General features: G+C 36.5%; 1 protein-coding gene across 1 annotated transcript; it reads left to right on the top strand.

The window, feature by feature from the left end:
- Positions 1 to 5,384: 5,384 nt before the first annotated feature.
- Positions 5,385 to 7,212, top strand: LOC113361944 (1,4-dihydroxy-2-naphthoyl-CoA synthase-like). The gene is made up of 7 exons (XM_026605013.1): positions 5,385 to 5,560; positions 5,654 to 5,754; positions 5,944 to 6,157; positions 6,243 to 6,541; positions 6,670 to 6,717; positions 6,803 to 6,898; positions 7,102 to 7,212. Exons 3-7 carry the CDS (start codon positions 6,112 to 6,114, stop codon positions 7,183 to 7,185), a joined length of 573 nt encoding a protein of 190 aa, XP_026460798.1. The 5' UTR covers positions 5,385 to 5,560; positions 5,654 to 5,754; positions 5,944 to 6,111; the 3' UTR covers positions 7,186 to 7,212.
- The last annotated feature ends 19,235 nt before the right edge of the window (positions 7,213 to 26,447 follow it).

Here is a 26,447-nt window from a genome sequence, read left to right on the forward strand (position 1 = left end):
CTGCCAAATCAGATGCAAAAATCGTATATAGAGGATTTCATTCTAGCAATAATAAGAGTTGAAACAGAATAATAAACTGAAAAAGATGCAGAAAATTTGGTAAAATTATGTACTCTGTACTTGTGCGTAACAGTATTCTTCCCCTAATCAAATGGGCACTTGAGTCGGAAGAAATTTAAAGGATACTTTAAGACATTGCACAAAATGAATAGAACTTGTTAGGCAAATCTTATCCTCTTAATAAACATTTACTCTTTTCCATGCTAATTATTTGACCAGATGCAGCTTGATATTTCTTCAGCATAGCCATCAAATTTCCTACATTTCTCCTCACCGTTTTACATAATATAAATATGTCATCTGCAAAAAAATATATGGGATGGATAAACACCATTCTTATTCACCGTTAGAATTATACTTCTTTGCGGAATATGTTTGTTCGACAACCTGCTTAATGCATCTTCAACAATCATAAAAAGTAATAGAGATAATGGGTCACCTTGTCTATAGCCCCTTCCTACTTTAAAGTATCCAGCAGGTCCACCATTTACCAATACAGAGATTCTTGCAGATTGATTGAAGAAGAATATGTAACCATTGTATGTTCTTTTCCGAGAAACCCAATACTCTCATAACCTGAAACAAGAAAATCTAGCTAAAGAGAGTCATATGCTTGAGTTATGTCAATTTTAAGTCAAAAATTTCTTCCTCTTCTTTTGACTTCAAGCTCATTTATTAATTCAGAAGCTAGTACTATTTTCTCTTGAATGTTTCTTCCTTTAATAAATGCTCCTTGTTGGGGGGAAACAATTTTGTCAGTTATTCCTCTTAATCTTGATGCACATATTCTTGTTATAATCTTGAAACTAAAATTCATTAAACCAACATGTCTAAACTGATTTGCCTTCTTAGCATTTCCAGTCTTTGGTAATGTTAGAGCATTGCTCGGTTAAGCCCACCAAGCGTTGGTATGTCAAGTTTGGTTGTCATATTTTAGTATCAAAACTCAATTAGAGTCGCTTGATTGAATATGCTAGAGTCAACTTCGTTTGGGTTAGACTAGAAAGTCTAGGAATGTTGAGACATACAAGTATTACCTTGAAGACCTGAAGACCGTGTAGACGTATCGACCACAATGAAGACATCATCCTTCCACTCGAGGTATAGTGATACTGACTTGGCTTGTTTCCATTCCTCTCGTTGCTTTCAAGTCGTTTAAGATTGAAAATATAATATGTGAGGTTATATTTAATACTCTAGTATTATACTTGGTCATTTTATTATGATCAAAGTGTCAAGGAAGAATATTTGATTACGAAGTATTATGTTTATCTTTTGAACTTCGTAAAATGTGATGTCAACGTAATTTATGTAACTCGTTACTGGATTGTGTATTGGATATATGTGTAATTTCATCTTAAGAAACTATGTTTGATTATATATATTTAAAGGAAGTACATATATAAAACTTGTTTCGTATTAGAAAGGAAATCAATATGCGTTTTGGTCCGATTTTCATTGAAGATCTATTGGACGACCAATTCGAACCTAGGTAAAAACTTTGGTAGAACCGATCTTGACTTATGTTGAGAATTATGGTAGAACCGATCTTTACCTAGTTTGGGATATGCAATAGAACCGTTGTTAACTTATGTTGAGAGTCTTGGTAGAACAAATCCTTACCTATATTGAGATACATGGTAGAACCGATCTTAACTATTGTTAAGAATCTTGGTAGAACCGATCCTTACTTATATTGGGATACTTGGTAGAACCGATCCTAGCTTTTATTGGGAATCATGGTAAAACCGATACCTACCTATATTTGGAGACTTGGTAGAACCGATCTTAACTATGTTAGGAGTCATGGTAGAACCGGTCCCAAGAGCAAAACCGATCCTTCATATTCACATATTACTTTACGATTTTGTGTGAGTTTGGAATTAGGGTTTGTTATATAGGAAAGTTTTGGATATCGACATAATTTGTACATGAATATAATTCTTATCTTTTATTTTTCAAAGATATTCCTTGATACTCAAGGTGATCCCAATCCGAAATATTGAGAATCTTTGAATTGGGATTTTTGATTATATGTTTTTGATTTTCCAGCAAATCAAAAACATATCTCTTGGAAAGTTATATTAGTCAAGTGCTAAACTAATATTAGATATTTTCTAATGAGAGATTTCTGAATTATATGTTGGATATTAGTTGGAAATAGGAAAATTGAAATTAGGTACTTATTGCATATCTTGAAAATATTTTCGTTTTTAGAAAATCCTTGATGTACAAATAACATTGGTCTATAAATAGTTGAGTTTGCACTTCTTGCAAACTATCCTAAGAGACAGGCAAACTTCATTCGTGTTGTTTCTGGTGGAGTCGTCTATCCGAAGAGGAAAGTACCCTAATTAGGCGGAAATCTCTTACGACCACTCGTTTAAAGACTTTTGTGGGATCAAGAAGCTCCATGAATACCGTTGGTGGGAAACAAGATAATTTCATTGTTATTTTAGTTTTCGATTATTGATTTGATTGACTAACGGTTGTTGAAACTTTCATTGCACCTAGTTTGATTATTCTTGAGAGCCTTTTCTTCTTACATAAGGGTCACTCAAACTAGATCAAAGTATTGACGAGATCTTTAAAACTGTTTTTAGAACTAAAGACAACTTGTTCCATTGTTAACAGACTCCGTTTTGTGTGTGATCGATCATAAGTGTATTCAAGTTTGTGGTGTGCAAGTAAATAAGAAGGCAATTGAATATTTGAAGACAAGAAGATTTTTATCTTATTTGTTTTCGTATATCTGATTTGTGCACACACCTTGATCGGTTGGGATCCGACTTAGATCTGATTTATCTTTGATACATTTGATCACATAGTTGTTTTGATCGGCAACTATCATTTGGTGGTATTCTTCAATATCTGAATCTGATAGTTGTGAATCCGAATCTAAGGTACTGATTTAGATTGATCTTATCGAAAAAGGAGTTTACTTGTTTAAACGGAAGAGCCTTTGTCAAAAATCAACGAATCTTTTTCTAAAAGATTATTGGAGTAGTTACCAAACAACTTTGTTCCTTTACTGTTTTGAAGACGATTGAAAGGAGTTGAGTTCTTAAGACTTTACATCAGTAAAGCAACTCAAGATAGTGATTTTATGTCTTGGAATTTACGTGCATGACCAGACGGTCGTAGATGCGCGGATACTAATGGAAATAATTAACTATGGGTAGATTACTTGGTCTCAACTATACGAGGTTGTCTTTGTTCTTTGTATAACAACTTAATTACGAGAGTATTCAAAACTGGCCCAGGTCCCGGGGTTTTTCTGCATTTGTGGTTTCCTCGTTAACAAAATTTTTATGTGTCATTTACTTTACTTCCACATTATAATTGTTTTGTTATAATAAAGTAAATAACACTAGTACGTTGAATACCTTGTTGTTATAGTGTCTAGACTTTGTCCATAAACGATCATACTTGGTATCGGACTTATAGGTTGATACGAAAAAGCGTGGTGTATTTGGGTACCCTCGTAATTTCAATTGGTATCAGAGAAGGCAAGCACTAAAATGTTAAAGCATAGCTCGGTCGACCTCGCATGCGTTGCTATCTCAAGCATGTTTGTCAATGTTAGTGATCAAAACTATGAGTCTTGGTTTCTAGCCTACATAGCTAAGTCTCGGACTAAGATAGAAAAATGTAGTTGAGCTCAAGGACTTCATGGCGATTCATCATACAACGACGAAGATCTACTCAAGGAACCGTGGAACTTCATCAACAAAAAGGTATGTGGAGACTTGAACTTATCTATCACTCAAAAGTCTATCTCTTCTATCTCCTACTTGTTATGAGATAAAAGTCGTATGCTATATAGACTGGATCATACACATTTGATATTTCGAGCCGAGTATATCTCGCCTATCTATATCTCGAAATCATGTATTGGTAAAGCGTTTCGCTTTGATCAAGTTTATCTTCACCTAGTGACGAAAGTCATGAAAAGTTTCAATTACTTTGAGAATTGCTCTGACGCAAAACGGTCTGTGAATAACGGATATATAACGTCCTCTGAGAATGTCTCAATGATTGAAATGAGAGTTTAGATTACATAACCATGTATTCCTTAATCCGAAGTTTTTGAACTTTGTTGATTGATAGAAACTGGAGGAATTGGCTTCGCCAAGTCCGCGAACTCAGTCCATGAACTGACGGAAGTTCGTGTACCGAGAATTACTGCTGGGATTTTCCAAAAACTCGTTTGCGTGTAAGTCCGCGAACCTAGTTTGCGAACTGGCGAAAGTCTCTTTGCCGAGATTTTCTGCTGAGTTTGGAAAACTCCACCGGTTGTCTTAAGTCCGCGAACTTGTTTTTGAGCTTAGTAGGTTATGATCTAAAGATGTGCTCTGAACATGAAACTTAAATTACTAAGGAATTCTTTATGCAAACCGTGGCTATAAAGTTCATGAGCCGATTCAATCGAACCGAATCATCTTTGTTTCAATTGTGTCTTGTGTAGTTACATAAGATCTCATAGCAATTGAAAAACTCTCTAAATAGTTCATTTGAGTCAATTGAACTAGTTATGGTGAAGAAAAACAAGGTTAATATGAAATGCTCATATGGTTAACCTTTTGGGTTACTATGTTGAACCAACATACACGTACATGTTTGGGCATGGTTTTCACAAACCCAGTAAATGTCTACCCAAGTGTATGTGACAAGCTAAATTTTTGATCTAACGGTTGAGAAATATTAGCTTGAATCTAAATCAGGTTTTCATCTAACGGTGAATATGGATTGCTTTGTAACTAAGGCAAAACCCTGATTTGAAGACTATATAAAGGAGACATCTAACATTGTGCAAAACCAATCCCCACACGTCTGTGTGATACTAGTGCGCTCGCTAGAGTTGATTCTCCTTTAACCTTTGGTTTTCTTCTCTAAAACCAGGTTAACGACTTAAAGACTTCATTGGGATTGTGAAGCCAGACTGATACTACTTTTATCGTAGTTGTGTGATCTGATCTTGCATCTTCTATCGTACGAGTACAATCTTTGATTGGCTTGAGATCGTGAGAGTTCTCCGATAGGCAAGATAAAGAAGTCACAAACATCTTCGTCTCAATGTTTGTGATTCCTCGACAAACCGCCTGTGTAGTCAGGAAGGATTGTAGAGAGGTGATTAATTAATCTAGGTTGTTCTTCGGGAATATAAGACCGGTAGAGCTGGAAAACAAGCCAAAACCCGCGGGTTAACCCGTGCCCGGCCCGTGAAAACCCGAACCCGGCTCGGCTGGTTTCAAAACAAGCCGGGTTCGGGTTGGAGAAATGCCGGCTTGTGAGTAAACGGGTTAACCCGGCCCGGCCCGGGAACCCGCGGGTTGAACCCGTAAACCCGTAATGCTATCAACGGCTGAGATCGTAAGATCTAACTTCTCTCTTATATAACTCCTCAAACAAAAAATTTCTCAGTTCCTCCAAAACCTAAAATCTCCGCTGCGGCTCAGAAGAAGGAAACGAAAGGCTTTCTAGGGTTTTCTTCATCATGGTAAGAAGATTCGTGGTTCATTAATTCGTTGTTCGTTTCATTAGTCATCTCTATTGATGATTCTGATTCTGATGGTGTTGTTGTATTTTTCAGGTTCTCTCAAATGATATCGATCTGTTGAATCCAAAACCTGATTTGGAGAAGAGGAGGCACAAGCTTAAGCGTTTGGTTCAATCCCAAACTCCTTCTTCATGGTAACTACTCCTAGTACTAATCACCATCTTCATCATTATCAATCTCTTATCTATGATTTCATTTTATTGAATCTGATTTGGGTTTATTTGCTTGTTTGTGTTTATGTGTTTCTGTGGAAATTGTTGCAAAATTGGATGATTTCAATTTTTCGGAACTAACTTGAAGTTCCACTATTGTGTTTTTGCTAGCCTGCCTGCCTGTCAACGAAACTGCTTCCCATTCAGTTTGTATGTATTTGAGAATAATTTTGGAAACGCTTTAACTTGTTGGATGTTTTTGAGATGTCAATGTTCCAATTTGCTTGATCACTTTAATGGGAGGACATCATTTGCAGTCTAAGAGACACTCCCTAATTGATGTTGCGATCAAATGTGAACTCAGACTGTCTCGGAGACTTTTCGAGTAACGTTCTCTGGCCTCATTCTTTTTATTGAGTTATTATTTGTACATCTAATTGGGGTTTGTAATGAATGGTTTGATTCTGTAGTTTGTGATGGGACATTCTTTCCGTCTCTCCACGATGAGATGTCTGCAATTGTGGGTTGTTTCAACCGGCGTGCACAGAACCTGCTACAAGTTCATTTATCTTCGGGTTTCAGAAAGTATTTTACATGGATTAAGAGAAAACTTGTGAAAGGAAATCACGTTGCTATGGTTGAAGAAGGCAAAAAAGGTTTACTACATATCTTTGCAGGTTATGCGGTTGGAGGAGGACATGTATTGCATATGGTTTGTGATTTAACAATAGCTGCTGACAATGCCGTTTTTGGCCAGACATGTCCAAAGGTACTCGTATTATGCTTGTTTTATGAGCATTCTTTGGAATGTTAATTTTTTAATGCATATCTAGAAATTGCACACTAGAATTATTTTTCTGATCTCCTCAAAATACCTTTTACGGTGGATTTGTGCAGGTTGGAAGTCTTGACGCAGGTTATGGAAGTTCCATCATGTCTCGTTTGGTAAGTGTTGAAACTGAATTCTCTGGCGCAGTGGGGGAATCATAGCCCTTAACATGTTATTTTTCTTCTGGTGGTGGTTTACCAGGTCGGGCCGAAAAAAGCACGTGAAATGTGGTTTCTAGCTCGATTTTACAATGCTTCTGAAGCAGAGAAGATGGGGCTAGTGAACGTCGTAGTACCGGTGAGTTTATTACAATCAACTACTCAAGGGGGCTACTGTATTGTTTTCAGCATTTTGTGTTTTTGATAGACAACAACTTTTTTTGTCTTTTCCCTTGAATTTCTGCCACCATTGCCAATTTGCTTGTGTATGGAAGATTTCGGCAGTGACAGCGACATTTCTTCTGCAAGAAGGTTTTGCCACTTTACTTTTTACCCCAACAGGATACTACTATGGATGTAGGGTGGCAGCAGTCAACCTCATCGGCAATACAAGCCGAAGGAATGTCTCGCTTCACTGCTGTCTAGTGGGCACAAAAACTAACAATTATGCTGTCAGATATTAAGTGCCAAGGATGCTTCAACATGTAAGTAGTAGTTATTACTTGTATTTTTCAGTTTTTCTTGTGATTTTGGAGAATATATGAATATTTGAATCTTTGTGTTGTTGTTGGATTTTTGAAGGCAGAACAACTGTATTCAGTCACTCACAAACAGTGGTTGTATGTGGAAATTGTCAAACTGTCTTGTGCCAACCAACTGGAGGTAAAGCTAGACTTACCGAGGGATGCTCATTATGGAGAAAGGGAGATTAAGCGGTTGCGATAAGGGAATGTTGTAGTCGATATTCATTATTACTAGTAGAACAATGTAGATTATATAGTGTTTGTTTTTAGCTAAATAATGGCTCCAAAATTTGATCTCATTTAGGATATGTTCTTAAGGTATAAAACGGGCGGGCTAACCCGTGAACCCGCGGGTTAAACCCGTTACGGGCACGGGTTGAAGAAATGACAACCCGTGGAGAATTTCAACCCGCGGGTTTCAACCCGTATCAACCCGAACCCGTGGAACCCGCAACGGGCAAGCCCCGGCCCGCCCGTTTGCCAGCTCTAAAGACCGGATTATCAATTGGTTCCTGTTCACCTTGATTTCATATCTTAAGACGGAAAAAAACCTAGGGTTTATCTGTGGGAGACAAATTTATCCTTTGATAGACTTTTCTGTGTGAGACAGATTTGTTTATTATCAAGTCTGCGATTTTGGGTTGCAGCAACTCTTGGTTGTGGGTGAGATCAGCTAAGCGAATCAAGTGCGCAGTATCCTGCTGGGATCAGAGGTGTAGGAGTACAACTGTACCTTGGATCGGTGGGAGACTGATTGGGGTTCAACTATAGTCCATCCCGAAGTTAGCTTGGAGTAGGCTAGTGTCTGTAGTGGCTTAATACAGTGTGTATTCAATCTGGACTAGGTCCCGGGGTTTTATGCATTTTTGGTTTCCTCGTTAACAAAATTTCTGGTGTCTCTGTTATTTCTTTTCCGCATTATATTTTATATAATTGAAATAATACAGGTTGTGCGTTCGTGCATCAATTGGAAATCCAACCGTTGGTTGTTGATTGATATTGATTGATCCTTGGACATTGGTCTTTGGTACCGTCCAAGTTATTCCTTGTATTTGATAAAGACTCGCTATTTATTTTAGCTTGAGTAAAAATCAAATCAAGAGAGAGATATTAACTCCTTGAGATACTTATATCTAGATTGAGTCTGACTGTCTAGTTGATTCTCTAGCAAAGTATTTCGGAGTTAGTCCATACAGATTGCTAAGCGAAATATTGGTGGTGTTGTTAGACCCCCGCTTTTGCAGTAAAGATCTAACAATCTGTGTTTGGAGCGATCCAACCTATAAGACATGAGTCAAAGTAAGATCAACGCAAAGAGAAGAAAAGGCTCAATTAACGTAACACAAGATTTTAGAAATTTTGATTTTAAGAAATGTGTTAGAGCATAGCTCGGTTGAACTCACCAAGCGTTGGTATGTCAAGTTTGGTTGTCATATTTTAGTATCAAAACTCATCTAGAGTCGCTTGATTAAATATTGGAGTGAACTTCATTTAGGTTAGACTATAAAGTCTAGGAATGTAGAGACATACAAGTACTACTCCGAAGACCTGAAGAATGTGAAGAAGTAAAGAACTACAACGACGACATCATCCTTCCACTTGAGGTTAGTAATATTGACTTGAACTGTTTCATTCCTAACGTATCTTTCAAGTCGTGTTATATTAAAAACATAACTGCGAATCTTTTTATATTGTACATATCGTATATAATACTCTAGTGATGAGACATGATCATAATAGTATGATCATAGTATTAAAGAATTAGACTACAAAGTATAACGCGTATCTTTTGAACTTCGTAGATATGACATCGACATAATCTTGTATATTGTTTTATGATTATGTGTATGGGTTATGGTGAAGATTTCATCCTAGGAAATAATTTTTTATATTTGTTTAAAAGAAGTACATTCATGAACTTGTTTCGTGAATCGAAAGGGAAATCACTAGGTTTATTGGTCCGTCTATTCATTGTATATTCTTTGATGACCAATATGTGTGAGTTGGTAGAACCGATCTTAACTCCGGGTATGTATCTTGGTATAACCGATCACAATACCTAGGTTATGATTTGGTATGGCCGGTCCTGGTAATTGGTGTAACCGATCCTAAGTAATCACCATGAGATGGTATGCTCGATCCTTGTAATTGGTGTAGCTGATTCTGGTAATTGGTGTGACCGATCATATGTGTATGTATGACCAATCCTTGTAATTGGTGTAACCGGTCCTGGTAACCGGTGTGAACGATCACAAGTAGATACCATGTTTAGGTAGAACCCATCATAGTGATTGGTATAACCGATCCGAACCCATGTATGTGACTTGGTATGACCGATCACAACTAACCATTGTGATTTAGTATGACCACTCACATAGTAGTCTTGGAATACTGGTAAACCATGTGGTAGAACCGATTCCAAGAAGCAAGTCCATGTTGTTAGAGCGTAGCTCGGTTGAACCCACCAAGTGTTGGTATGTCAAGTTTGGTTGTCATATTTTAGTGAGCCAAAACTCATTTAAGAGTCGCTTGATTATGTACTAGAGTCAACTTCGTATAGGTTAGCTTGAAAGTATTAGGATATGAGACATTACAAGTATTGCGAAGACTTGAAGAAGTGAAGAAGTAAGGAGCTACAACGACATCATCATTATTCCACTTGAGGTTAGTGATATTTGACTTGACAGTTTCATTCCCTAAACGTATCTTTCAACTCGTGCATATTGAAGAAAAAAATGCGAGGCATGAATGGTTATACTCTAGGTAGACATAGTATTAAGGAATACAATACGAGGTTTATTTCTTAACCATTAAACTTTGTAGATAAGACATCGACATAATCGTTTGAATGCTATTGTGATTATGTATGGGTATAAAGTGAAGATTTCATCCTAGGAAACAATGTTTTACATTTTTTTAAGAAAGTAAATTCATGAACTTGTTTTGTGAATCGAAAGAGAAATCGCCAGGCATTATTGGTATTGTTATTCATTGCATATCTTTTGAACTACCAATATGTGTGATTAGTATAACCGCTCATGACTTGTTTATGTTCTTGGTAAAACTATTCACAAAGGACTGACCTTTGTATTGGTATGACTTTTATTAGTGAAACCGATCTGAAGTAATCACCTGAGATGGTATGATCGACTTTGTGTTAATTGGAAATAGAAAAACCAAAATGAGGTACTTTAATGCATATCTTGAGAATAATTTTGGCTTTGGAATTTCCTTGTTGTCCAAACAACCTTGGTCTATAAATACTTGAGTTTGCATTTCTTATAAACCATTCTAAGAGACAGGTAAACTTCATTCGTGTTGTTTCTGGTGGAGCCGTCTATTAGGAGAGAAAAATACCATAATTAGGTGAAATCTCTTACCACCGCTCGTTTAAAGACTTCTATGGGATCAAGAAGCTCTACGAGTACCATTGGCGGGATACTAGATAATTGCATTGTTATTTTAGTTTTCGATTATTGATTTGATTGACTAATGGTTATTGAAACTTTGATTGCACCTAGTTTGATTATTCTTGAGAGCCCTATCTTCTGACATAAGGGTCACTCAAACTAGATCAAAGTATCGACGGGATCTTTAGAACTATTGGTGGAGCTAAAGACATCTTGTGATAATCCGTTCTGTGTGTGATTGATTACAAGAGGATTCAAGTTTGTGTTGGGCATGTTATTGAAGATTTGAAGACAAAGAAGATTTTCTTTTTTTTTTTGTTTTTGTATCTTGTGAATTTGTGCACACATCTTGATCGGCTTGGATCCGACTTAGAGTAGATTTATCTAATCATAATTCATATTGATCGGCAACTTTCGTTTGGTGGTATTCTTCAATATCCGAATCTGATAGTTGTGAATCTAAATCTAAGATACTGATTCAGATTGATCATACCCGACAAAGGAGTTTGATTAAACAAAAGAGCCTTTTTCGACCACTCAACATATCTTTTACCGTAAAGATAATTGAAGTGGTTACCAAAAAGATTTGTTTCTTTAATGTTTGGAATACGATCTAAAGGAGTTGAGTACATAAAGACTTTACTGGGTAAAGAAACTTGAGATAGAGATCTTTCTTGAGAATTCACGTGCGTGACTCTAGAATTCGAAGGCACAGGGATACTAAGGAAATTAGGTATCTATGGGTAGCCTACTTGGTCTCAACTACAATAAGTTGGATTTGGATTTTGTATAGCGGCTTAATTCTGAGAGTATTCAAAACTGGACTAGGTCCCGGGGTTTTTCTGCATTTGCGGTTTCCTCGTTAACAAAATTTTGTTGTGTCATTTACTTTATTATTCCGCAATTATAATTTTTTTATTAAATTCAAAGTAAATACACTTGTACGTTAATTCCTTTTCACTTGATATTGATCCTATAGTGTTTCGATTTTATATCGTACCTATTTTCAAGCGAACACTTTTTTGTTGTATTTTCTTGATTTCATATCCATAGACGGTCCCACAAAGTGTATACCATAGTTGTTGGATTGTCTCGACTTTGTCCATAGACGATCACACTTGGTATAGGACTTATAAGTTGATATTTAAAAGATTCTGGTGTATTTGGGTACCCTCATCTATTCAACGGGCAATGACAAACGGTTACTCCTTTGAAGGCAAAGAAACTCTAAGAAAGAAGATCATCACAAAACGAATTCCGACAAACTACCCTATGAAATCCTCGATGATGAAAGTAGTTGTTGGAAGTTGAACGATAACTAAAATGTTTGACGTATTTAGGTTGTTTAGCAAAATAGGCCGCTATAAAAATCTATTGATGTAGTTTAAACTTAAGATTTTATTTTTTTTGTAGAACTGTCTTCGTATACATTTATGAACCGGGATTCGTCTATAGATGCATATATCTTAATTAGATTAATTAAATTTGAAAATTTTTACTTAAACTTGCCCATAGTATGATTTGATGATAGTTTCATATTATGTTGTGATAGAATATGCAGGATGAAACCAGAATGATTCTTGGTAAAAATACAATATTTTGTCAGAATATACAAGATGAAACTGGCTTCATCTTGTCCAAAACTATTTTCAGAGTGTGCATGTTGAATATAAATTTTTTGTCAGAATATGAAGGATGAAACCAGTTTCACCCTGGCCAAAAATCTTTTTTTTTCTTCATAATATGCAGATCCTAGTCTAATTTGTGTTATACCTGAGTGTATTCAAGTTTTATTTTTTATAGATTAGGCGTAGCTATTCAAAGAGGTGTTGGAGCCCAGCTTGTTGCTAGGTTACCAACCACAAGCTCTGTATGAATTTTTATCTCTAATTGTAATTTTTCTTTGAGTGGATGTTATAAGTTTTAATGTTTGAGTGGTATGTTAACTTGCACTTTTTTGAAGCGTAAAACAAATACTAGTTGCAAAAAAACTAACTCTAAAAAGGCAATAAGAGGTTGCAGTGAAGAATAAAACATTGCGGAGAAAAGAATGTCATAGCCAGAAGATGCTTTTAAGCAGGGAGAAGACTTTGCTTTTTTGCGGGAGGATGAGGACACGTCGTCTTGTTATGACGTGTCTGAGTATAATAGTTATGGAATGTAATTGGTCTCTTGAAACTAAAAACAGTAATAGGAATTCTCTCCGTCTCCATCCTACCATGTTTTCTGCCTTTGACATCTGTTGGGTGCACGAGCTTTTCAGTAGCGAAGACAAGAGGCTTGTCGTGATTGAAAATGGCCTTGATAGAATGATCATATGAAGCTTGGAAGATGGAAATACTGAAATACGAATTAATGTACTCGTAAACATTGATGTTAGTTGAAACCATACACGCAATAGCGTGAGCAAAAGGAAACTGCTCCGTAAACCAAACCCTACAGTTGTAGTAAAACTTCTCAATATTAACAACATGCGTATGCTCGACCTGTACTTCAAACTCCATGTCAGAAAACTTGGTTATTTTCCAATGAGTACCACCACGAATTGAATCATGTACTTTTTTCTCTAGCCTAGGACAAATATATCCTGAATACGTCGCCCCCTTTCAACTTCCTTTTACTCATTTGATCCATTATCTTGACTCTAATCCAGTTAGCTAATGTTGCAATAGGCATACTTTTCTCCCACCTAATCTAAGTGTTGAATGACTCTACAATGTTTGAACACATATCGCAATAACGACAACCGGATAGTATGCATTGGACCAACATTCCACTGGAAGTTCACTCAAGAATCTGTGAAGCACGTCGCATCCTATTTCCTTCAACTTTTCCATACCTTCATGAAAGCCTTCATGCGCTGACGAATAGAAACATCGTTTGAACCAATCCAATGTAGTACCATACTCTCCCTTTTTCTTATTAATCTTACTACGGACATTGCTCTTCAAGTGTTGATAACAATAAGCATGACGGAAAGTTGAAAACGCAGCAGGAATCCCTTGGATTAAACCTTCATGGGGATCCGAAATAAAAGTTAGTACCCGAGGACTTAAGATAGATTCTAATTTCTCCAAGAACCAACGCCAATTCTCAACAGTTTTGCTTAAGACGATATAGTGTGCCAAAGGAAATATTCCTACAAAAACAAAACAAACACACACAAAACATCATTAAGTGGAAAAGACAAAAATAAAAAAAAATAAAAAAAACTGACAGAAATTGCTATTGTACAGAGTGAAACCAGTTTTATTTTATAATCTGACTTCACCAATTAAGGATGAAACTGGTTTCATCTATAATCTGCCATCAAAAATATTCTTTCAAATCTATCTCTTTTTTTCATCCTCAAATGTATCTAAAATAGAACACATACATTCTCCATGGTAGCCACCACAAGGCAGCCCATAAATTTTCCAGTTAGGAAAGTTGCATCCAAGAACAATACCGACAATATTCGAAATCCAAGATTCAAGCATCGAAGGCTAAGAAGAAACTCTTAAACCGGTCCCCGTCAATAACTAAATCATCTTGACTTCTTGGATTGGTTTTCTTCATGGCATCACACCACCAAACCACTCAGTGTATGATTTAGTATCCTCGCCAAACAATTCTTTCATACGTTCTTCTTTTCTGGCATGCGCCTGATCATAGCTCAATGGTAACCCATAATCACTTTTAAACTCATCAACACTATCTCGGGCTTTCTTGTTGGATTCTTTTTGATCTGGTCAAATATCAAGCTCTTGAAAAGTTCGCGCGTAACTGGATCGTTCTTTGTTTCATCACTATAATCAGCACAACATGTATGGTCCCCATTATAGCTTTTGAGGAATAAATAATTCTTCACATTTGAAGTCTTCAAAGCTGCATGGAACCTCCAGTTGCATTTTAATTTGTCCTTGTAAAAGCACAACACAGTATATTGTTTCGAATCACTCTAGACAACGCTGACCTTGTGACGAAAAAATGATTATCTTTTTAACAACAAGCCGGGATTCATCTCGTCCTCCAAAAAATCTTGACCAACACCTTGTATAATAAACTCCCGTTCATCTGCGTTACAAGATCTTTTAACTGCGATCTTTCCATTAAATGCACATTCTTGAGACAAAACAATATCTTGAGACGAAGGAATATCATGAGAGGAAGGAATAAGAGACTGATTTGTGCTATTATCTTTAGCTAAAAGAACTCTGTCATTGTAGGTTCACGAATTTTTTTACTGTTAGGACGATGCCAAGTAATAACCAACTTGTTAGAGCACTGCTCGGTCAAACTCGCATGCGTTGCTATCTCAAGCATGTTTGTCAATGTTAGTGATCAAAACTATAAGTCTTGATTTTTAGTCTCTTATAGCTAAGTCTCTGACTATGATAGTAAGTGTAGTTGAGCTCAAGGACTTCATGGAGATTCATCATACAAGTAGAAGATCTACTCAAGGAACCGGTGGAACTTCTCGACAAAAAGGTATGTGGAGACTTAAACTTATCTGTCACTCAAAAGTCTATCTATTCTATCTCCTACTCTTTGAGACAAAAGTCGTATGCTATATATATATACTAGATCATACACATTTGGTATTTTGAGCCGAGTATACCTCTCCTATCTATATCTCGAAATATGTGTTGGTAAGCTTTTCTCTTCGACCAAGTTTATCTTTACCTAGTGACGAAAGTCATGAATGTTTCAATCACTTTGAAAATTGCTTTGACGAGAAATAGTGTAACAACTGTATAACTTCCTCTAAGAATGTTTCAATGATTGGAATGAGAGTTTAGATTACATAACCAATGGATTCCTTGAACCGAAGTTTTCGAACTTTGTTGATCAAGAGAACCGGAAGTATGGCAAGTGCCAAGTCCTCGAACTGCCGAAGTTCTCAAACCCGAGAATTTCTGCGGGAGTTGACAAACTACTTGCGTGAGCCAAGTCCGCGAACCCAGTTCGCGAACCGGCGTAGTTCTCGAACCCGAGAATTTCTGCTGGAGTTTGTAAACTCTATCCGGTATCTTAAGTCCGCGAACCTAGTCTGCGAACTTGAGAAGATTATATATCTAAAGATGATTTCTGAACTTAATCTTAAAAGACTAAGGAATGCATTTGCAAACCGTGGGTATTAAAGTTCATGAACCGATTCGAGTGAATCAATTGTGTCTTGCGTAGTTACGTAAGATTTCCTCGCAATTGAACAACTCTCTTAACTAGTTCATTTGAGTCAATTGAACTAGTTATGTTGAATAAGAAAATGGTTGGTATGAAACGCTCATATGGTTAACCTCTTTGGGTAGACTATTGTTGAACCAACAATGTACACGTTTGGGTGCGGTTAACAAACCTAGAAGCGTATAGTCATTTGTGTATGACAAGCTAAGTTTTCCATCTAAAGGTTGAGAAATATTATCTTGAATCTAAATCAGGTTTTCATTTAACGGTGAATATTGACTGCTTTGTAACTAAGGCAAAACCCTGATCTGAAAGGTTATATAAAGGAGATATCTAGTATTGTGCAAAACTAATCCCCACACCTTACGTGTGATACTAGTTTGCGTGCTAGAGTCGTTTCTCCTTCAACCTTGGGTTTTCTTCTTCTAAAACCAGGTTAACGACTTAAAGACTTCATTGGGATTGTGAAGCCAGACCGATACTTTTATCATAGTTGTGTGATCTGATGTTGCATCTTCTTTCGTAACAGTACAATCATATTGATTGGCTTGAGATCGTGAGAGTTCTCTGATAGGCAAGATATAAAAAGTAATCACAAACACTTTCGTCTCATCGTTTGTGATTCCACGACATCTTGTTTCGCTACCATACGATTAAGATTGTTGTGAGGTGATTGATTAATCTAGGCTGTTCTTCGGGAATATAAAACTGGATTATCAATTGGTTCATGTTCACCTTGATTATTATCAAAAGACGGAACAAAAACTTTTAGGGTTTTTCTGTGGGAGACAGATTGATCCTTTTATAGACTTGTCTGTGTGAGATAGATTTGTTTATTGTTAAAGCCTGCGATTTTGGGTCGTAGCAACTCTTAGTTGTGGGTGAGATCATCTAAGGGAATCAAGTGCACAGTATCCTGCTGGGATCAGAGGCGTAGGGAGTGCAACTATACCTTGGAATCAGTGGGAGACTGATTGGGGTTCAACTATAGTCCAGTCCGAAGTTAGCTTGGAGTAGGCTAGTGTCTGTAGCGGCTTAATACAGTGTGTATTCAATCTGGACTAGGTCCCGGGGTTTTTCTCTATTTGCGGTTTCCTCGTTAACAAAATTCTGGTGTCTGTGTTATTTCTATTTCCGCATTATATTTGTTTATATATTTGAAATAATACAGTTTGTGCGTTTGAATCAATCAATCGGAAATACGACCTCTGGTTGTTGATTGATATTGATTGATCATTGGACATTGAAATTTGGTACCGTACAAGTTATTCCTTGTGTTTGATTATAGACTCGCTGATTTCTATTAGTTTGAGTGAATCAAAACAAGAGAGAGATAATAACTCCTTGAGATACTTTTATCTAGATTGAGTCTGACTGTCTAGTTGATTCTCTAGTAAGTGTTTCGGAGTTAGTCCATACAGATTGATAATCGAAATATTGGGTGGTGTTGTTAGACCCCCGCTTTTTCAATTGGTATCAGAGCAGGCAAACACGTTTAAGACCTTACAAGTCTGTGTTTGTAGAGATCTGACTCTATGGACAGAGGTGTTATCTCTATTAACGTACCGCCAGTCTTCGATGGCTCTAATTACTTATGGTGGAAAATTGTTATGCGAGCTTTTCTTCAAGCACGTGATTTTATCATGGGTATATGTTGTTAATGGCTATGATGCTCCCGTTGTGGCAGTTGGAGATGTAAACGTTCCCAAACCTATTGGTGAATACACCCCTGCTGAGATAAATGCTGCAAAGAAAAATTCCGACGGTTTGAATGCTATCATACATGCCATTACCCCAAATCTTCAGCACCATGTGTCTAATTGCACTCGGTCTAAAGATGCTTGGGATATCTTAGAAACCGTATTCGAAGGTAACTCCAGTGAAAAGAAAGCTAGGCTTCAAAACCTTAATTCCGATTGGGAGAACCTTCGTATGGCAGATGAAGATATGTTTGATGAGTTTAATCACAAAGTGTATGAGATTGTTAATGTATCGTTTGTATTGGGTAAGACTATTCCTGAGAAGGACATTGTGATGAAAATTCTCAGATCGCTGCCATCTAGATACGAGTCTAATAAGCATGCCATCGTTGAGGGAAATAACCTTGATAATCTTCCCATAAATACATTGGTTGGAAAGCTAAAGATCTTTGATCATGAGCATACATCCAAAATCGGAAAGGATGTTGCCTTTAAAGCATAGAGGAACACTAAATTACTTGATAAAAGTAAAAGTGTGTATGTCTCTGAGGATGATCAGTCTGAGGATGATTTTCCGGATGAAGATCTTGACAAATCAGTCTCCTTGATCACAAGACAGTTTAGGGATATTCTATTGAAGAGAAGTAAACGGTTTTCAAGAGACAAACCAAGGTCGTCAGATAAACCTCACAATCGCGTCCCTCCTAAAAACAGGGATGCTGACGAGGCTGATGATGAGGATATGCCACAGTGCTTTAAGTGTAAAGGTTTTGGTCATTTTGCAAACGAGTGCCCAAATTGTAGAAAATACACTGGGAACAAAGGTCTTGCTGTAACACTTGATGAGACGTCTGAGATCTATGATTCTGATGAAGACAGGAAATCAAGTGTCGGTCTTCTATGTGAAAACATTGATTCTGATAATTGTAGCAATACATATATCAACCTTGATATTTTCAGTGAAGAGGAGAATCCAATCAAACTGGAAGAATCAATTGACCCATCCTTTGGAAACGCTGGTTTTAATGTTTCAGGATCCACTATGTGTCTAGCTGCGTTCACACCATAGATGCCTGAATGCTATCCAAGATTGACGTGCTCGTTTTGTTCTCAGAAGGGTCATGCACTATCAATATGTTACAAGTACAAGCATCAAGTGAGGCACGCCAACAAACTTCAATGAAGAGCAAATCGATTGGCAAGAAAGCTTAAACTTGCCCAGAAGACTGTTGAGGTATGTAGGATTTTATCTTCGACTAAGAAGTTGGTTTCCAAAGACAAAATTAGACCATTAGAGAAGAAGGTATGATCAACTCGTTTTGATAGACAAAAGTTAGAGGATTCCTCTCAAGAGGAAAATGGTGGACAAATTGTTGTTCACCACAGCACAAATTAATTGTGTTGTTTGGTAAATCTTGTCTCATGAGCCTGTTCAAGAGAGATGAGATTGTGTACTTCTCAGGCTTCAGAAAAAGTTTTTTTCTTAGGTTTGTGTTTCTTGTCTATCAAATAAAGTAAAGGGTTATTATCGATAATTCTACTCTTTATAGGGTTTTGAATTGGGCGTCCACGAACCTGTGTAAAGGGTTGCGAACCCTACATTCCTTTTTCCTCTCTGATATCCTTTATATCTTAAGACTGCTTGTTGAGATTGTGAATTGCACTCACAAAAACCAGTTGTTTATAATTGTTCTCCAAGCATCATGTCTTTGGATGGAAAAGATGTCAATATGATTGTTAAGCCATCAATCAAGGAAAAAGAGAAATCTCCAGTAACTCCTTCCCTGAAAAGAAAAAGGAGAAATACAAGAAAGCCAAGGGCTGTCCCTTCTAACTCTCAGAAGTTTTTCGATGTTCTTGATGAGTTGAAGGAAGTAATAAAGGAGATTAGTGAAATAAAGGCTTGTGTTTTAAGAACTTTGGAAATTCAGAAAGCCCCGGTTCGACATCATCAGCCAAGACGGTTTGTTGGTATTGACTCCTTCCTCCACGAACCTTATATTCCAATGGCTGTTGACGACAAGGAGTTCGGGAATGATAAAGAATTTCTCAAAGACATTGTTTCCTAGTATGTCTTCTTTTTGGTTTAGTTGAAGAATAACTAGTGATTTGAATAGCGATGATTGTGACTACACATAGCTATTATTTTCATCTTCTTGTTTTTAGGTTTTTTGGTTTAAAATTCTAAAACTATTTGGAGGATGATGGTTTGCAATATTTTTGATTTTGTTATATTGCAACTTGTTATAGGATATTTGTGTTTACGTCCGTGAACTTTGTTGTCCCACATTTTTGTCAAAAGTAAAGTCGTTCACGATCGGTATTCATGTATTGGTTTAAGAATGAATAGACTTTTGACATATACAAAAGTTAAGCCTATATTGTCAACCCTTGACGGAAGATAGGTTAAAATCTTTTGTATCCAAGGATTATTTCTATTGTATAGGCTTGTGCAAAAGAATGAATCCTTGTGTATTCCACAGTATAGATCTTCATTGATCCATCTTTTTGTATTACCGTAAGGCTCCGTGATGTGTCTTATATTGAGCACGATATAACTAAGTTGATTATTTTTTATTAGCTTGGTTGGTTGTTCCGTGAGGTACGTTATGTTGAGCATTTTAGAACTAAATTAATCATCTTGTTGGTTATTTAGTTATTACTCCACAAGTTATCTTGTGTTGAGTACATGAACGATTAAGCCAATCACTCTCTTGTATGATTAACTTAGTCGTTGCTCCGTAAGTTTACTTATGTTGAGCAAAATGAATTAAATTGATCACTTTTGTGGTTAATTTGATTATGTATTCCGATTAGATTATTCATGGGTTTACTTATGAATAATTTGATTGAGTGTTGGATATAAAAATCATACTCATGGTTTTGGTGTCCAATAAAATCCTTCGTTTCTATTGAAATTAAGGTCGCTCGTTGTTGTTCCCTTGGGAATGACATCTAATGGGGGAGAGTTCTTTTGAACTTGTGCTTAATGGTCATATCTTGAGGGGTGTGCGGCTGTGGAATTTTAGAGGGGTTATCTTGTATCTTTAAACTCCTTGATGAATGTTGTTAGCTTCGGCTATATGATTGCATCTAAATAAGATGATGTGTGTTTCTTTCTCTCAGTCATGAAATGTCTCTTACGGAAATTTCATTATGATCCCGTTCTTGAACCTTTGCCAATTTTATTGACAAAAAGGGGGAGAATTAATATGTAGTTCACACTACAAATACATATGGTTTTCGGATCATTGTGTAAGGGGGAGTGGTTTTCATGAGAGATGGAGTATTGACTAAAGGGGAGTGATACATATCACCATAGTATTATTGTTGAAGTTGTGATACAATTGGACTTTGACACTATGTAATAATACTACGACATTGTATATAACAATGATCGAGACCGGTACTTTCTCATTGTTATAGCTACGGATCTTCAACAACGGTGATGCTAAACTTACAACCTTTGGGATCATTGGAGTACTTGGAAGTGACGAAAATTTCAAGGAATGTTGAAGATTAGACATGTGGAATAGGAGCTACTAAAGTTTCATTATCTTTTTGTATTCCATATGTATTGATAGTTCTGTCACTAAAATTGACAAAGGGGGAGATTGTTAGAGCACTGCTCGGTCAACCTCGCATGCGTTGCTATCTCAAGCATGTTTGTCAATGTTAGTGATCAAAACTATAAGTCTTGATTTATAGTCTCTAGCTAAGTCTCGGACTAGGATAGTAAGTGTATTTCAACTCAAGGACTTCATGGCGATTCATCATACAAGTAGAAGATCTACTCAAGGAACCAGTGGAACTTCTTGACAAAAAGATATGTGGAGACTTGAACTTATCTGTCACTCAAAAATATATCTATTCTATCTCCTACTCTTTGAGACAAAAGTCGTATGCTATATATATATATAGACTAGATCATACACATTTGATATTTCGAGCCGAGTATACCTCGCCTATCTATATCTCGAAATATGTGTTGGTAAGCTTTTCGCTTCGACCAAGTTTATCTTCACCTAGTGACGAAAGTCATAAATGTTTCAATCACTTTGAAAATTTCTTTGACGAGAAATAGTGTAACAACTGTATAACGTCCTCTAAGAATGTTTCAATGATTGGAATGAGAGTTTAGATTACATAATCAATGGATTCCTTGAACCGAAGTTTCCGAACTTTGTTGATCAAGAGAATCGGAAGTATGGAAAGTGCCAAGTCCGCGAACTCAGTCCGTGAAATGCCGAAGTTCTCAAACCCGAGAATTTCTGCTGGAGTTGACAAACTACTTGTGTGAGCCAAGTACGCGAACCCAGTCCACGAACCGGCGTAGTTCTCAAACCCGAGAATTTCTGCTGGAGTTTGTAAACTCTATCCGGTGTCTTAAGTCCGCGAACCTGGTCTGCGAACTTGAGAAGGTTAGATATCTAAAGATGATTTCTGAACTTAATCTTAAAATATTAATGAACGCGTTTGCAAACCGTGGGTATTAAAGTTCATGAACCGATTCTAGTGAATCAAATCATCTTTGCTTCAATTGTGTCTTGTGTAGTTACGTAAGATTTCCTTGCAATTGAACAACTCTCTTAACTAGTTCATTTGAGTCAATTGAACTAGTTATGGTGAAGAAGAACATGGTTGGTATGAAACACTCATATGGTTAACCTCTTTGGGTAGACTATCGTTGAACCAACAATGTACACGTTTGGGTGGGGTTAATAAACCTAGAAGCGTACAGTCATTTGTGTATGACAAGTTAATTTTTCGATCTAACAGTTGAGAAATATTAGCTTGAATCTAAATCAGGTTTTCATCTAACGGTGAATATTGATTGTTTTTTAACTAAGGCAAAACCCTGATTTGAAAGGCTATATAAAGGAGACATCTAGTATTGTGCAAAAATAATCCCCACACCTTACGTGTGATACTAGTTTGCGTGCTAGAGTTGTTTCTCCTTTAACCTTGGGTTTTCTTCTTCTAAAACCAGGTTAACGACTTAAAGACTTCATTGGGATTCCGAAGCCAGACCGATACTACTTTTATCGTAGTTGTGTGATCTGATCTTGCATCTTCTATCGTAACAGTACAATCATATTGATTGGATTGAGATCGTGAGAGTTCTCCGATAGGCAAGATATAAAAAGTAATCACAAACACCTTCGTCTCATCGTTTGTGATTCCACGACATCTTGTTTCGCTACCATACGATTAAGATTGTTGTGAGGTGATTGATTAATCTAGGCTGTTCTTCGGGAATATAAGACCGGATTATCAATTGGTTCATGTTCACCTTTCAAAAGACGGAACAAAAACTTTTAGGGTTTTTCTGTGGGAGACATATTGATCCTTTGATAGACTTTTCTGTGTGAGACAGATTTGTTTATTGTTAAAGCCTGTGATTTTGGGTCGTAACAACTCTTAGTTGTGGGTGAGATCAGCTAAGGGAATCAAGTGCGCAATATCCTGCTGGGATCAGAGGCGTAGGGAGTACAACTGTACCTTGGATCAGTGGGAGACTGATTGGGGTTCAACTATAGTCCAGTCCGAAGTTAGCTTGGAGTAGGCTAGTGTCTGTAGCGGCTTAATACAGTGTGTATTCAATCTGGACTAGGTCCCGAGGTTTTTCTGCATTTGCGGTTTCCCCGTTAACAAAATTCTGGTGTCTGTGTTATTTCAATTTCCGCATTATATTTGTTTATATAATTGAAATAATACAGGTTGTGCGTTTGAATCAATCAATTGGAAATCCGACCTCTGTTTGTTGATTGATATTGATTGATCCTTGGACATTGGTCTTTGGTACCGTCCAAGTTATTCCTTGTGTTTGATTATAGACTCACTGATTTCTATTAGTTTGAATGAATCAAAATAAGAGAGAGATATTAACTCCTTGAGATACTTTTATCTAGATTGAGTTTGACTGTCTAATTGATTCTCTAGTAAGTGTTTCGGAGTTAGTTCATACAGATTGCTAATCGAAACATTGGGTGGTGTTGTTAGACCCCCGCTTGTTCACAACTGATCTGTGCTAGGGACTGTAAATAAAAGAAACTCCCTCATTGTAGGTTTACGAACAGAATCAAGACCATGAAGACGTTCAAATAGACGAATCTCCAAGAAACTCAATTGCCATAACATAATGATATCACAGATTGAAGCTTGAAATCATTGTCAACAACCATGCTTTATCCCTCACCACTATCAAATACAAACTAAATTGAGGCTGGTGACGTATTTTTCCAATAAGAACAAACATGTGAATTCAACTCATCAATTGTTGACTTCATATTAACGTTGTAAGGACATGTATCAGTATCCTGGATAACCACACAAAGAATTTGAAGATCCATCTACAATAAATATATAAACGGCATAAATGAAACTGGATGTATTCAATTGAAAATAAAAACAAAAACAAAACCAACTTAAACAAACAGGATGACTAAAAATAAAGGATGAAGTTGTATTCATCCTGCTTTAAAAAGACGAAAAATATATTAATTCCCATACGACAAACGATCAATTAACCAAAACAGTTTACAAACAACACAAGATGTTCAATGTCGATCAAATTGAATACAAAAACATAAGAAGCACACAAACATGATGATATTATACAAATTCAATTCACATCCATCAATGGAAAACTAAAATCAGTTCCATCAACAACAAGCGATTGAACTGAAAAATAAGATTATGACTAAACCCTGGGTAATATGATTCGAGACAGAACAATAGGTCAAATTGATCAAGTTTTGAAGCACAAAAGAAATATTATTAGTAAAACCCTGGATAATCACCAACTAAACCCAATTAACAAAAATCCCATCATCAAATTGCTAATGAAACTTCAAATCATAATGAATCAAAAACAGAAACGCGTAACAAGATTATGTTTCTTCTTCTTACAATTAGACCAAAATCAAATTCACAATTGGATAATTAGCTAAAATACTTGATGAAATTGAAACTTCCAACTCACCTATTTGAAGGTGTAAGAAGATTTTGATAGTAGAATATCTTAAACTTTGCTTCCACAATCATTCATCATCATCTCAGATCTGAAAGAAAAAAAAATCGAAGTTTTTGTCGATAAAAACGGAGTTCGGAGTTTCAAAATCTTTTTGCTTATAAACAACTTGGTTTAAGAGATATGTTAGGTAAAAAAAAATATTAATTATTTTTCTGGGCATATTACCAAAAATAGTTAATAGAAAAGTATCTTTATAATTCTCGTCCATTTAAACAGTATCAAATTTTACATATTTTTTTCACCGAGGAATTGTTGTTTTAGGACTAATTGACCAATTTGGTGAAAACAAAACCAAAGTAGTGACACACAAAACATCTTCCGCGCATATGAGATATTGATTTAGTTAACTAGAACACCGCTGCCATGGTGAAAAGGGCCGACCGAATAAAAACATAACACCTATGTAATGGGACTGCACTAAGTGGATGCCCGGTGCCATATTGGCACATAATTTTTATGACGCTGGAGAAGTGGATATCTCGTATCATGAGATTGGTTTTTATTTATGCAAAAAAAAATGATCTACCAAATGAGAGTATTTTAATTACTAGATGACCACGGTGGAACAACCGACTGGAAAAATTGACGCAAAATTAAAACTTGTCTCATAATTTAGTTCCGCCATAATGGCACGGGATCAGATTTGTAAATTTGTAAAGTTCGTCTAGTTTATTGTTTTAACTCGCAGGATTCTGATCCCGACCGAGTTTTACCTGTAATCTAATTGTTCCCGATCAATTCCAGGCCATTTTCCCTGCAAAATTCAATCTTAACATTTAGAGAAAGTCTTATGGTGGAATCCAAATTATTCCAAGTGTGGAAAAATCATGGAATGTCAAGTCTAGTGGCTTCCAAGTTGGGGTCTTCCACATAAAATCCAAGCATGGTTCCACGATTTCGTGGAAGGGTTCGTGGAATCCATCTGAACGCCAATAAGAATAGCGCTAAACGCTAATAAGAATAGCGCTAAAAAAAGCCATTAAGAATTGCGTTTTTTTTTACCGTAGATTTAAAATGAGTTGTTGAAATCTAACGGCTGAGAAAAAGCTCCATTCTTAATAGCGTTTTTTTAACTCCATTCTTAATTGCGTTTTTTTAGCTCCATTAAGAATAGCATTTCTACTATTCCATCATTACACTTGCGCTTCCATCCACAGTTCCAAGTGCTGAGGTGGCGTGGAAGATGGAAGATGGATGGATTCCACCATAAGACTTGCTCTTAACATTCGTTTAAAAGCACGGTTTACTGTTTTTTTATGCGAAATATATACACGTTTTTGTCTAATAACAAAAACACCATTATGTACTGATATGTTGGTGGGTGATATTTTCTTTTAATTGTTGTCTTGTTTAAGAAAAGTCAGGATAGGGATATTGCCTTCTCGGCTCGTCCTACCTTGGATTTTGGTCAGCATTTTGCAGTTCATCCTTTGAACAATCTGGAGGATATATTTGATCTGGTATGGGAAAATACACTTATGCCAGTGCAAGTTTCTATCCCTTCTGATCTGGTTAACAAAGGAAGGCAGCGAGAAGTTATGGACCAGATTGGAGTCTTTGTCAATGCTGAATCTGTTGTTGGTAACAGGTTTGAGGTTAAGTTGATGGTTCCTCTCAAATCTCCATTGACTAGAAAGGTTGTTATTAATACTCTTAGCAAAACTTTTTATATGTATGCCTTTTATCCTCGTCTTCCCTTTCGTGCTTGCAAGCGATGTTTTGTTCTAATCCATGATGAAGTTAGATGTCGTGAAATATAAGCTCAAATCTTTGTCCGAGCACTGCCAGCTCCTACTGCTAGAGCTACTCATATTGCGGTTACTAATCCACGATGGAATCGAGATGGTGGTGT

This window comes from Papaver somniferum, chromosome 3 (genome assembly GCF_003573695.1).
Source record: "Papaver somniferum cultivar HN1 chromosome 3, ASM357369v1, whole genome shotgun sequence".
Lineage (NCBI taxonomy): Eukaryota > Viridiplantae > Streptophyta > Magnoliopsida > Ranunculales > Papaveraceae > Papaver > Papaver somniferum.

Coding starts and splice junctions, on each gene's coding strand:
- LOC113361944 (XM_026605013.1), top strand. CDS start 6,112: ATGTTGCGATCAAATGTGAACTCAGACTGTCTCGGAGACTTTTCGA. Junction 6,158..6,242: donor CTGTCTCGGAGACTTTTCGA/GTAACGTTCTCT, acceptor TTGATTCTGTAG/TTTGTGATGGGACATTCTTT. Junction 6,542..6,669: donor TTGGCCAGACATGTCCAAAG/GTACTCGTATTA, acceptor GGATTTGTGCAG/GTTGGAAGTCTTGACGCAGG.